This window comes from Colius striatus, chromosome Z (genome assembly GCF_028858725.1).
Source record: "Colius striatus isolate bColStr4 chromosome Z, bColStr4.1.hap1, whole genome shotgun sequence".
Taxonomy (NCBI): domain Eukaryota; kingdom Metazoa; phylum Chordata; class Aves; order Coliiformes; family Coliidae; genus Colius; species Colius striatus.
The window spans coordinates 55,138,540-55,152,436 of record NC_084790.1 but is presented as its reverse complement, the minus strand read 5'-3'; the positions used below and the strand labels follow the sequence as shown (position 1 = coordinate 55,152,436).

Genomic DNA, 13,897 nt, shown 5'->3' with positions numbered 1-13,897 from the left:
CATTACAACTGTTTGGTGTAACCACTGTTGCAAAGGGGTGTGTGAGGGTCATCTTGCTACATTATAATGGTCAGGAATTTCTTTAGAGAATACATTTGTTGCTGACCAATTTCACTTCATTTAGACTTAGGACAAATGCAGGTAGTATTATCAGAAGTTTCCAAAAATAGAGCTAGTCTTTGACCCTACTGTATATAGGACTACACAGAATCCTACCATTTGTCCCACACGACTACAATATTTACAGTTGGTCATACTAAATAAAATGTGAACTGAAAGTTATCAGGAAAAGAAAAGGAGAGGGAAAGGAAAGGAGAGGAAAAGAGGGGAGGGGGAGGGGGAGGGGAAGGGGAAGGGGAAGGGGAAGGGGAAGGGGAAGGGGAAGGGGAAGGGGAAGGGGAAGGGGAAGGGGAAGGGGAAGGGGAAGGGGAAGGGAGGGGAGGGAAGGGAAGGCAAGGCAAGGCAAGGCAAGGCAAGAGGAAAGGCAAGAGGAAGGCAAGAGGAAAGGCAAGAGGAAAGGCCAGGAAAGGCATGGAAAGGAAAGGAAAGGATTTTCTTTATCAGTAGTTGTGTGTTAACAAAAAGGAAATACATAGACTTTGCAAAATCAGGTAGGCTCCAAATGTGAAAAAAAAAGTTATTTGTGTTATTTACTATTTTAATGACAGGTATTGCTTTGGATAAGTAAACTTTATTGGTTCTGTGTTCTGATCAAGAGCAAGTAGGAATTTATGTCTTTCTTTGTAGTTATCACAAAGGTTAAAAAGTAGTTCCCCGAGGTCTTTCATAAGAAAAAACCAAAAAAACAGTTTATCACAAAAATAGTTTAATGACATCCTCTAGCAGTCTCTTCTCTGGAAAGCTGAAAGAATTATTATTCTCTTTGTATGAACTCTTCTTTCTTCATATGCTTCATTGGTTTCAGTGATAGTTATAATGTGGAGAAAAAGAAGAGGCCTTCACAGCTTTTTCTTTGTTCCATAAAGGCTCATAATCAATGAGGAAAAGTCAGAACTAGTTGGAAAATTATTCTTTATGCAGCAGAAAGTATAGGAAAAGAACTAAAAATTCCCAGAAACAGTATTTACAGATAAACTAGACATTTAAAAGTAAGGATATTTGGGACATTTATATAAAAACTAGCTATCATTCTCATGCAATTAGAAGCAATGCCATGACTTATGACAGGCATAATGAGGAAAGAGCTTAATAAATGCAGAATTTTCTTTAATTCATGCAATTCCTCGCTCCTTATTCCTAATTTATTATGACACTAAGAATCTGATTTGCTGGGTGCCTGAGAACTAAAGATAAGTACTAAAATCCATTGAAGTGTTTAAATAAAGGAATCAGAGCTCACAGTAAAGCAGTTACATTCATGTAGGAAGGCTTTGAATGCAGACGAAACTAATTAGTCTTCATGGAAGACTGCATTATCATGGCACTACTACTCCCAAAATTGTTCTAGCTTCTTGACCTGTCAGGCATTGGTACACCATGAACACCAAATTGCTAAAGTTATGGATATGTTTCATCATCAAAGAAGTCATTTTGATACACATAGACTACCTTGAAATACAAATATTAATGAATATATAAATTAAATATATATGTATATAAAAGAATATGAATGAATAAATATATAAATGAAATAGAAACAGTAAATGAGAGCACTTGACATCAGGACTCAAAAAATATGTGTCATATAAGTTGTATAATGGGATTTCCGCCTTGATTAGGGCTAATTAGATCCTCTAGACTACAGATCTTACCACATTTACAGCCTGAAGTTCTCTGAAAGATAATCATCAGTTTAGACAAAGAGGTCTCAGTTAAGGCTTTGAGTGTATCTGCTGTACAAGTTAAGAAGAGCTCTCACTTTAGTCTTCAGAAGACAGCCTTTTCACTTTTACCATGGTGGAAACTAAATGATTTGATAAGCCAAGACAACCTAGAAATTAAATTCCAAACTATGCTACTGCTTCCAACTGAAACAGCTCATGCTGTAGATGATTTGTGTATAGGAAATGGAATTATAGTGTTCTATGATATGTAGTAATGACAGTTGATGACAAGATTGGTCTGACTTCCCTTCTACGACATTTTAACTATCAAGGGCAAAAAGTTGTGTTAGACCCATCTAGAAACTTGTTATTACTCTGTTATTCATATTACTACTACTATTACTATTATCATCATTTTTCCACTTACAGGAATGACAGAGATGTGCCTTGGATTAAATTAATAGTTATGACAATATACTTTTTTGCAAAAAAGAATTTGTGAGACAGAACCATTCATAAGATGTCTGTCTGAAGCTTTATTTCTTGACTTGTAGTCCTAAGTCCTGTGCCTCTGAATTTTCTTTTTATTTAGAAATAATGGTAAGAGGAGAAGACGACAGTCAACTGTCTTAAATGTCATAGTTCCTTATACAGTGTGACTCAATAGTACAGGTAGTAGACATTGTGTCTTGAATAAGACAATAATTTGTGGAACTAAGAGTGAGGGGGGAGAAAATTTATCCCTATACTTGCTAAAACTAGCCTCAAGAGTTGTGCATGCAATTCTATTTCTATTTATCACCTTTAAATAACATTGTGCTACAGTTCCAGGCAAACCTCGCCTTGTGATTAGCCACACACAGATGAACACGGCTCTAATTCAGTGGCACCCTCCTGTGGACACTTTTGGCCCGCTGCAGGGTTATCGCCTGAAGTTTGGTCGCAAAGACATGGATACATTTACAACCATGGAGTTCTCAGAGAAGGAAGACCACTTCACTGCCACAGACATTCACAAAGGAGCTTCTTACGTCTTCAGGCTCTCAGCTAGAAATAAAGTGGGCTTTGGGGAGGAGATGGTTAAAGAGATTTCTGTCCCTGAAGAGGTACCCAGTGGATTTCCCCAAAATCTCCACTTGGAAAGCTCTACTTCTACATCAGTTCAATTAACTTGGCAGATGCCACTCTTGGCAGAGAGAAATGGCGTTATCACCAAATACACCATCTTGTACAGAGATATCAATGTTGCTTACCAGCCAGTGGAACTCCCCGTTGTTCCTGCTGATACCACTATGACACTTTCTGGCTTAAAACCAGATACCACATATGATGTAAAAGTACGTGCCCACACAAGCAAAGGGCCTGGTCCGTATAGTCCAAGTGTCCAGTTCAGGACACTACCCGTGGATCAAGGTAGGATTTGTCTGCTTATGGCGTTGACCTTTAAAGGAGTATCAGTCTTTGGATATCAATGTTTTTGAAGCTGTAAATAAAACTGACCGGCCCATTCATAAAATTAGGTTCATCAAACACAAAAGGTAAAGTATGTAAATCTTAATATGTTTTGGATACCTTAGAATTCAGTTGTCCCTTGCCAACCAAGTTCTGACTAACATCTTCACAACGTTTCAGGTAAGGAAAATGTGTGTGTTGGGTTGTCATTAAGAGTGAGATTGAATTAAAACGTGATATTTAAATATGAGGAAACAGGTAGGAGACTTGAATCCTTGTTGGTTTCTGAGCTAAATGGAAAGCTAATGCTCCCAGTAAGCAGTGGAAATGTGACAAGATCGAAGCTCCAAAGTACTGTTTATATATGTTCTTTTTTTTTTTCCAGCAGTGTTTGCAAAAAATTTTCATGTTAAAGCAGTAATGAAGACTTCTGTTTTGCTGTCCTGGGAAATTCCAGAAAACTATAATTCAGCCTTGCCTTTCAAAGTAAGTTACTTCCTATATGTATGGGAGAAAATACAGAAACTAGAGGATGCCGTTCACCTGGTTATGTAGCTTTCTGAACATATGGAATTTTTTGATACGGCTGCATTTAAGAATGCAAATGAATTAGCAGTATTGATCCATGCTGTTACATTTCAGTCTTTTGGCAATATATACTTTCTATTGTTGTGACAGTGTTTCTAAGTCAGGCTCATATTGGTTATTATGCATGATATGAACACCTTGCTAAATTGCAGCTCATTTCCACTATATTTTAGAGAAAACAGTGAAAGAAAGGAGTAATTTTATGATTTGTTTAGCCAATTCTGTAGTGACGGTAGCTGAGTAGCATTCTGCTTTTTGTCTGCTCACATTTACAACAATACATTTTTGCCATTAACTATAGCATTAACCAGATAAAGAAGCTTAATGTAACTGGCAGTCTGGCTGGCATTTCTTCTGCATCGTTCTTCATCATTTGCATCACCTCAGGCAGTAGCATTTGAAGATCAATATTTTATGAACTAAATGTTGCAAAAACCTTTCTGAATAAGGAGTGTGAATGAAAAAGTTAGGATACCTGTAACAACATGTGCTTTGATAGAAATGATGGGTTCAAGCAAAACTACTGAATATGAAGAACTGAAATTGGATTTTAGGAGTGCTTACAACACTTTGAATTACTATAGTTTGTTTGGATTTTTTTCCCAAAAAGTGAGAAGTGTAGTTACATTATTGAATTCAATACTGTCTTACAGCCTAAAATGCCCAATACCTTTCATTTTAAATTCAAAGCCCTTTCCTTCCCTAATTCAATGTGAGAGTATAATTTGCCTTCTCTTAGTAATCAAAAACACCTTTGTATGCTAATTTAGATCCTTTATGATGATGGAAAAATGGTGGTGGAGGTTGATGGACGTGCTACTCAAAAGCTGATCACTAACTTGAAGCCAGAGACATCATATTCCTTTGTACTGACAAACAGAGGGAATAGTGCTGGTGGTCTTCAGCACAGAGTCACAGCAAAGACTGCACCAGATGTGCTTCGCACTAAGCCAGTCTTCATTGGAAAGACCAACTTAGATGGCATGATAACTGTGGAACTTCCAGAAGTACCTTCAAATGAGAATATAAAGTGAGTGAATGAATGACATACCGTTCTTTTTATCTCCAGAAAGATTATTCTTATTCTTAATAAAATCTAAAACTGTAGTGGTGGACGAGGACTTTATTCTTCATAGGAGTACAAAGGATAGAGTGCTCTGCAGTAGTATTTGGATTAATATTAGCAATTACTAGGAGGTGCTCTTGGCTCTCTTGAGGAACAAGAGTCCTTGCAGAAGGATCTGGAGGACTGTTCAGTCACCAGTGCCTGAAATTTAGCAAGAACAAATGCCAGATTCTGTTTTTAAGGTACTTGAATGCCTCCAGAGGATGGCAACAGAGCTGGTGAATGGGCTGGAAGATATGTCCTGTGAGGAGTGGCCAAGGGCCTTGTGCTTGTCTAGTTTGGAGGAAAGGAGGCTGAGGGGCAACCTCATTACTCTCCACAGCTTCCTGAGAGTGGGAAGTGAAGAGACAGATTCTGAGCTCCTTGGTATATAGTGACAGGACATGTTGTGAATAGTTCAAAGCTGTGTCAGGGGCCCTTAAGAATCCTCTTTAACTTTTGGTCAGTTCTGAAGTGGTCAGGCAGTTGTACTAGACAAACTAATGGAACTAATTCATAAGTTTGTCACTTAGCCAAGTGTGTAACACTCAGTAAGATCTAGATGGAAGTATATAAAGCTTTTCCTTCAGTATGTAGTTTCTCATTTTCTTCAGTATGTTGTTTCTCAGAATACATTGAAATAGCAAAGAGGGATTAAGTTGTGTTTTGAACAATGTATCCTCTCAATAAGAATGGATAGCCCAACAATGAGTAACTGCTGTGCTTCAGCACCTTGAAGTACTCAGTCTGAGTCATTCCAAAATTATGTGGAAATTTAAATAATTGTTATTGCACTTAATTAATATTAGTTAAATCTCAAGTTTTTAATTAAAGGAAAAATCTGAGGTTCTCTCCATTGGTCTCAGAAAGAGAACAGGATACTTTGCTGAAAAAATTGACAGAGTTTACTAGAAGTTACTTAGATTTTGGAGGAAAAGATGCCTTGGAGATACAAACTGCAGAAACAGGACTAAATAGCTGACAGTACACAGTCATCAGGGATTAGAAAGGTTAGACAATAAAGCTTTGCCAAGAAAACATGAAGCATGGTACAATCAATAAGTGTTATTGCTCTGCTCGTAGTGATTCTTGTTAGTCTATAAGGTTCCCACATGTAATGTAAAGGAAATGGGGAGGAAAATGAGCAAGTCATTAAATATTGTTGGGGATTCAACTTTTCCTCTCCCTGGTGGATTTTTACTGATAGCTTTGTAGAAAGCTGCTCCCCATTTTCATTACTGACTGAGGATTTTGAGGCAGGTGAGGTCAAGAAAGAAATGACTTTGAGACATTAAAAGGATGAGAAACTGAAAAATGTAGCCATTATCATTAGATTGAGTAAGATGTGATCAGTAACAAATGCAGCTAAGGAACACTGAAGATGGAATGAGTCAAAAAAGATTTATGAGGCAGAGCATTCACAGAGAGAAAAAGGTACAGGTTAGCTGGTCAAAGAATAGCAAAAGAATGCGATGGGAAAAGCTCTTCATTTTATGTAGTATAAAAACATGAAAGAAGCCAAGTGACATCAGGACGCCTACATTAAACCTATGGTATCCACCTGTCAGTTTTGTATTTCCTTCTTCTAAAGCCTTGAGATAGAAAGACAAAACAAAACCAAAAAAGATTGACTTGACCTTTGGAAGTACACATACCAAAGCAACTACATACTGAACAGAAAAAGCTTACCTGAATGAGTAAGATTATTGGAGCTATAGTCTTTATATGGGAAGAACAATTTTGTGTAATAGTTGGGTTGACATTTTTATACTTGCTGTTCCTCTATAGATGCGTTACATACTCACGATTGCCTCTATATGAAATACTATACACTGAGAATCTTTCAATCATACTAATTACACAAAAGGTGAAACAGTTAATGGTTTGCTCTAAGGACGTGTAGGTAAATATTAATAGAATCCGGAGCAATGTTATAAGAGCCTTTGTAATTTATTAAAGATGGTAGAATTAATTTTCATTACTTCAAATGTTTGATGGTGATACAGTATAGAAATTGAAGTAGAGCTCGTCTCATGCCAGGTAAAATGGATCTTTTTTTGCTGGGGTCATGTGAAATGTGCACTGTCTTCATTTTCATGTAGTATTTTGGGCTAATAAAAACCATTTTTTTTCCATAAAGGATAGTTCATATTTCTCTGAATCTCTTACTTTTTCCCAGTGTGTCAGATAAAAACAGAGTGTTATGAAAGGCTTTGGCCTTTGTAGTACGCAGTAATTCAAGCAATGTCCAAGCAAACCCTCCATTTCTCACGCTTCCATTTCCTGCCAAAAAAAAACTTAAGCAAGTAATAAAGCAGGTATAATAATATATTTTTCAAGAGTTGATGCATTTTCTGAAGTTAGCTAGAAATAACAGCACTTTACTATTCATAGCACTATATTTATGTGAACAAATTATTTTTTCTGCTTGCTGTTGATGTGCTTTCAGCTTTAAAATAATCCATATGTGCTGAAAATCTTAGTGACAGTGGAGTTAGACTAGATGATCTCTAAAGGTGCCTTCTAACCCCTACCATTCTATGATTCTATGAAAAATTATGAACACTCTAAAAGAAGAAGAGGGAAAGACGAGTAAGAAGACAAAAAGGAAGAAAAATAAGAAAAATAATAAGAAACAGAAGAAGAAGATAAAGAAGGATAAGGTGAAGAAAAAGGAGAAGAAGAAGATGAAGACAAAGAAGAAGAAGAAAAAATAATATGTAAGAGAATCCTGTGCACATCATCCTGCAGATGTATCTTTGGTGTCTGAAAGAGGACAATTCTCGACTGTATTTTGTCTTGATTCGTAGACACCTGTTAAATAAAAATTTTGTAGGCTTTAGTTACAATATGCATGGATAAATCAGTATTCATGAAGATTTCTTATTCATTTAACCAAAGAATTTTTTAAATACATGCTCAAGTTTAAAATGTGGGTTTAACCAGCCCTACTAGTTCTGAATAAAAATATCAGTGTAAAATATATTTATCACATTATTACTATAAGAATGCATGCTGCAGATTTTATTTAAATACTGGAATACAGAATGTTAGCTACAGTTAAAAATCTGTGTCTAACACTTCTTGTTTCTAGCACCTCTTGATGAAGCTCAGCTTTTCCACAGATAAATTTACCAAATTTCTTAACATAAGAATTAAGAAATATGTGTCTTTACTACAGTAGTTAAAAACCAAAAGTTTTGTTATGTTTTTCTTATACAAAGAAGCTTTAATTAAGAAGCCATTACAATGGACCAATGGCATGCAAATATATATAGAGTTGGTCTAAAGAGTTTTTAATTGAGCAAGTCCTTTTCTGTAAAATCTCTTTTGTTAATTACTTTATGTTTTTCAACTTCATTGCAAGATCAAAATGAATAGCCTGAAGAAGATTGAATAGGCTGTAAAAATGGCAGACTGCAAAAGAAGATGGTCCATCAGGCACTTGAAATTATTTTCCATAATGGAGAGACAGGGACACATTAATAATCTCTGTTGTTATGGGAAACAAAGGAAAGCAGCTTCTTTCCCTCTCCTCTGAGATGGAGGGTGCTTGACTTTTGACAAGTGTGTTTATCACGGAGATGTATATTATACCATTCCAGATGTCCTGCTGTTGTGATTCTGCTGCTTCTTTCCTCACACTAATGTGAAATTATGCATCTGCCTGACTTGTGTCCAGGCTTTGTAAAGGAATCAAGGAAAGTGCCACATCTCTATTATACTAGAAAGTATAATTTACTAGTCTCCGCAGGAGGGGAGAAGGAAAATATTTTCAGGAAAATGATTCTGAGGAAAACTATTGTATATAATTTGCAAATCCTACCTGCAAAGAGAGCATACATCAAGCTCCCTTGCCTATGACTGTGAACAGAATACTGAATAGATAAAGGTGATGGTGATTGGTAATGAAAAGTAGAGTGTGGGTGGTGTGTATGCTGTCTTCTTTGTTTTCTGTTTATACTAGTATTAGCATCAGCAAACACATTAACCTGCAGTTCTTATTATACATTAAAATGGGGAAAGATTAGGTGATAATTGAAATTTAAATATATGGTAATATGTTTCATTTTAGAGGTATGGGTATTTTTTCCCAATGTAATGGTGGCAGGGCACAAATATCCCACAAATCTTGTGTTTCAAGTGAAATAATAAACTGGTCAAACATGTTGGCAATTCAGAACATTGTAATTAAAGTTTCTTATACATATTTATATGTTTACATGAAAAGGAAGGTAATTAGTATCATTTGTCAAATGTTTTACACAGAATGTGGTTTCAAGAGCATAAATTTTTAGAATTATTTTTGGAAGATGCAGTGACATAATAATATGCAAAAGTGTGCTTTCAACATCCCACTGTTGAGTTCTTCTGAAGAGACACCTAATCCATCCATTTATATATTCCTTTTCCTCGAACTTCACTTTTTACAACTTTTTCTTTTACAGAGGTTATTACATAGTTATTGTGCCTTTGAAGAGGTCTCGTGGAAAGTTCATCAAACCCTGGGAGAGTCCAGATGAAATGGAACTAGATGAGGTATGGAATAGTTTTTTAATCACCATCTACTTTCTTAAAAAAACAATCTTACTAGTGATGTGTGGCTTACTCACCAGTTTTAGAAGTTCTGGTTGTCAGGCTATTTTACATTTGTATTTGAATCAGACTGTGGAGAATAAAACAGAAGTTCAAATTACTTAAATTAGAGGACAGTAAAGACATGAAGTTGCAATAAAACACACAAACTTTCTGATCTTTGTTGGTATTAATATTTTATTATTTTCCTATTGTAAAGCGTAACACGAAAGTGCACTAGGTGAAATGAGTTGTCAGCACAAGCTTAATCACCAATGATATGAACTCTAATAAAGGTCTGGTTCATTAGTGGGGTGTTTACTAAGCCTGTAACAAATGCTAAATTGTAATTTGCATTACAATTTAACACTGGACCTTCTTATGGTGCTTTTTCCTGTTTCTCACATAATGTAATGCTTTTTGTTAAAGTAGTAGTCATAGTAGTCTCCATTCTACTGATAGTTTATGCTCAGAATATGTGTCATCATTTAATAAAATAAATGACATTAACTCAAAAGGTGAGAGTACTTTCATTTTAGGAATAAGACTAGTAATACTAGAAATAAATTAATTACATTATTAATATAACAATAATTTCAGGAAGTATAGTGTCAGCATTTTGTTTTCTGTTTTACTGAAGGACAATATAGTTCATGCAAACTTTTATTTCTTCTTTCAATCTGTAAATGTGGAAAGATACTAGTATTTATCTTTGTAAATCTCTTTTGAGAGCCTCACATGAAAGCCCGACTAGGATTTAGGTCTCATTCAGATGCTCTGGTAATTTCTACATCTAATATCTTTGCAATTCAAAGACCAGAGATCAAAGTCAGTTTCTTTACTCCTGATTTAGTAATCTTTGGACTGGATCCTGGCTATTTTTCCATTGTCTTTTAGTGCATTCAAGAGTTTCATGTTGCAGAAGTGCTTCACCATATGCTTTCTCGTAATACAGTGACCAGGAAGTAATGATCAACTGTGAGCAATCATAAGGGGTTTTTTCCCTCTTTGACAAAAGGATGTAAAATTTCAATGTTTGCACCAAAATATAAGGATAATAAAGATCACAACCGAACTAATACAGCTGTACAAAACTTTCAAAATGCAAACAGAAGTATTTCAATATTTAGACTGTTTTCTAGTCAGAAAAGGCAATGTACAGGAGAACCCTTAGTCAGAGGATTGATAACAACTGTTTAAAAGAAGACATGGTTTTCACTACTGATGACTGACTGAAACCTGTGTTTCCACTTGACCAGTTTCATTTATGTGATCATCTCATTTGATTCAATTGCAGTGATGAATTGCCTTGTCCTATTAAATTCTTTCCTTTAAAGGAATTAGGATTGTAAATGCCATCAACTCATGATTGTATTCCTAGGAGACACCAAATACAGTTAACGGTAAAACTCAGACAACAAGATCCAAACAGTAATGGAAAACTGATTGAAATGTTACCACTCACTTTTAACATCCGTAGACTGTAATCACGTTCAGCAGTATTACCAATGTAAAGGATAGGTGCCAGATGACATTGAACTTTTTGGCAATTAAATTCTATGAGTCCTGCTGATTCCCATAACAAAGGGTCATTTTAATCATCCTGCAAGTTACCGTGCATTAATCTGTATAACAGATGGATAAAGGACATTTATTAATTCAGAAATGTTTGGGTCAGGATGGGTTGTTTCCCACTTCTACAGATGTAATTGAGACCACGTTGTAGAATTAATGGTGTAAGAAATAAGATATGCATTCACTGGAAAATTAAAATTATTTCTGATAAAGAACTAAAACGCTGGATATATCCCTTGCAATTGCCACTAATACATGTGGTAAGCACAGATTAGGGAAAAAAGCAAAAGCTGGCAGTGACTGTGTTTCATGCTAACTTATCCAGTTTATATTACTTAAAAGACTGATACACTTACAGCTTTTGAAAATACATATATGCTTATTGTTATTAGGTTTACTATTCTTGACAAACTTGTAAAAGCAGTCACACAATAAATAAAATTGGTAAAAAAACACACACAAAAGCTAATCACACTGATCCCATAGCAAATAGTTTCTGATGAACAAGTGAAGATACTTGTGCACATCTTTTTAGTACAATCTCAGATATCTGGACAGTATCACAAGATGCTGGGTGATAGATTTTCCAAAGAATTACGTTCCAATTCAGTACAAAAGTGACCAATCGAAAACATTACCAAGCCTAATTGTAGTTTACTAATCTTCCTGGTTCCTTTAATATAAATTCAGAAGGAAATTAAGGGAGATGCAAAACCTCAAAAAAGCATACAATTGACTAGGTATTTTGTATCTGAAAATAATAGTTATTAGGGATCCAATCCTTTTTATTAACTCAGCGTTTCATTTGATTTTGAATATCATGAAATCTAATGACTTTTACAGATGCATCATGGAAACAAATAAACAAAATATTATGATTTGAAGTAAGTATTACCTATAGGATAACTTTAGCTTTGTAAGCAATAAAACCTAAAGAAAAGTCTGCATGTTGAGTTTTAATTTCATAGCTTTACTGAAGTCCTCACATAAAGTACAACAGGAGATATGTGTGCAAGTAATTATATTTGGCTACAGCTCCATTTATATATGAAACATGAATGAAGACAGAGGTTCACTTGACATCTATTCAGTCATGTGCAATCAATTTCACAGACAAAATTTTTGGCTTATGCTCGACCACATCTAAGTTTAGCTGACCTTAGGTGATGGATAATCTATCACTGTAATACAGTGCTTCAGCATTGCTATCCATTAAATATTTGCATTTTATGTTAGTAATTCAAGTGCAAGATACAGTAAGATCAAACATTTTTCTTCCCTTTTCCATCTCAGTTTAATTTTTATTTCAGCACTCTGACAGTATTTTGACATTTTATTATGGGTTATTTAAAATCTAAATTGTAAATATGATGGAATCTGGAAATATACAATAAAGAATTTATTTGAGATGACTATATAAATTACTTTGAATTCCAGTGCAAACTACCTGTAAGTGAAAATTATCAGTTCTCTTCAGGGGATGACTCCTTGTACTGTAGTATTTTCAGCTTGTGACTCCCAGTTACTGTACAGATCACATAACTACCTTTGTGTTTCAGCAGACTTCAGGATAGTCCATGTTCAGCCCTCTGCATAGCATTTATTATGATGAAAGATGACTTTATATAAACAAATCTTTTCACAGAGTGCTTCCCTCAGCAGATTTTACAAGAGGTGAAGCAACCTGGAACAAATTTTGATTAGCCTGGGGCATAGAAAGCCACCAAAAAACTCTGAGAATCACCTTCAATGAAGCAACTGCATAGAAATCTTCTTAGTATTGCAATTATCTACTGCACTCCATCTTACACTATGCAAATTTACTCTGTTCATTAAACTGTTTAGGGAGAAGAAAGGATAAGTATGGACTCCTGGTGCTATTAGAGTTATAGAGTAGTGAATAATAATTTGTAGTCTCAAATTATGGCTTTTTTTTTTTTTTTTCCCCCCTCAGGAGATCCATTGCAATGTATCAGCTTCTGTGTTGGACCATGGAAACTGTTAGAGTTTAATGAATGCAAAGTTTAATGAATGCAAAATCTTTGTAACCTGTATCCAAGTGATACAGGTTGCTTCTGTGTCAGCCTGTGTTTGAAACGTGTACTCCAATGAGAGAAAATGTTAAAGTAGTCAGTATTAAAACTGACTACTTGGCATCAGAGTGAATAGTAGATTGTTTTACGTGCATTGAAATTGGTAATTGTGTATTGTGAAAGTACAGGATCCAGTGTGACAAGGCAGAAGATATGCTAGCTAAGCTGAGTCTTAACACTGAAGAAGCTGAAGCAAGAGCGAGCTTCCGTGACTAAATATGTTCCTTAGAATGAAAATATATAGGGAAAATTAGACTTTAATATTGGTTTTTATTGATCTCTATCTAGCTCTAGAGATTTATCTCCTCCTCCTAACAAAGAAGTTTGTGCTCAACTATTACATCAGCACCATTTGTGTGCAGAAAGGCATAAAACTCTATGACCTTGGAAAAATTTATGATTGTGGTCTGATACTACAGGACATTGAATAAGTTTCATAAGTGAAAAATGAGGGGAATGGAAAGTAGCCTTAGATGTCATTACATATCAACCAGGAAAAGTTCAGGCTCCTTATAATTAAATCAGATTAATATTTGTTGAATGCCATTTTATCTAAAGTGATAAAAGATATTGAAAAATCATTTGTGTGATTTAATAAGTAATTCATCAGTAGATTATGCAAGCTGAGTTTAAATTCTTTCATTAGTTAGTATATGTTTTACAAGTTTAAGCCTAGCATCTAAAACATTGTCAAAAATGTGCAGACATAAATTTTAGCTTTTTTA

The 13,897-nt window shown here is 35.1% G+C and overlaps 1 protein-coding gene across 1 annotated transcript in view; it reads left to right on the top strand.

Annotated features, from left to right (window-relative positions):
* Nucleotides 1-13,897, top strand: part of PTPRD (protein tyrosine phosphatase receptor type D) — a 202,478-nt gene that overhangs the window by 99,267 nt on the left and 89,314 nt on the right. Inside the window, 4 exon segments of the mRNA XM_062019439.1 lie at nt 2,610-3,197; nt 3,625-3,722; nt 4,595-4,854; nt 9,378-9,468. Coding sequence (XP_061875423.1) covers nt 2,610-3,197; nt 3,625-3,722; nt 4,595-4,854; nt 9,378-9,468 — 1,037 coding nt within the window.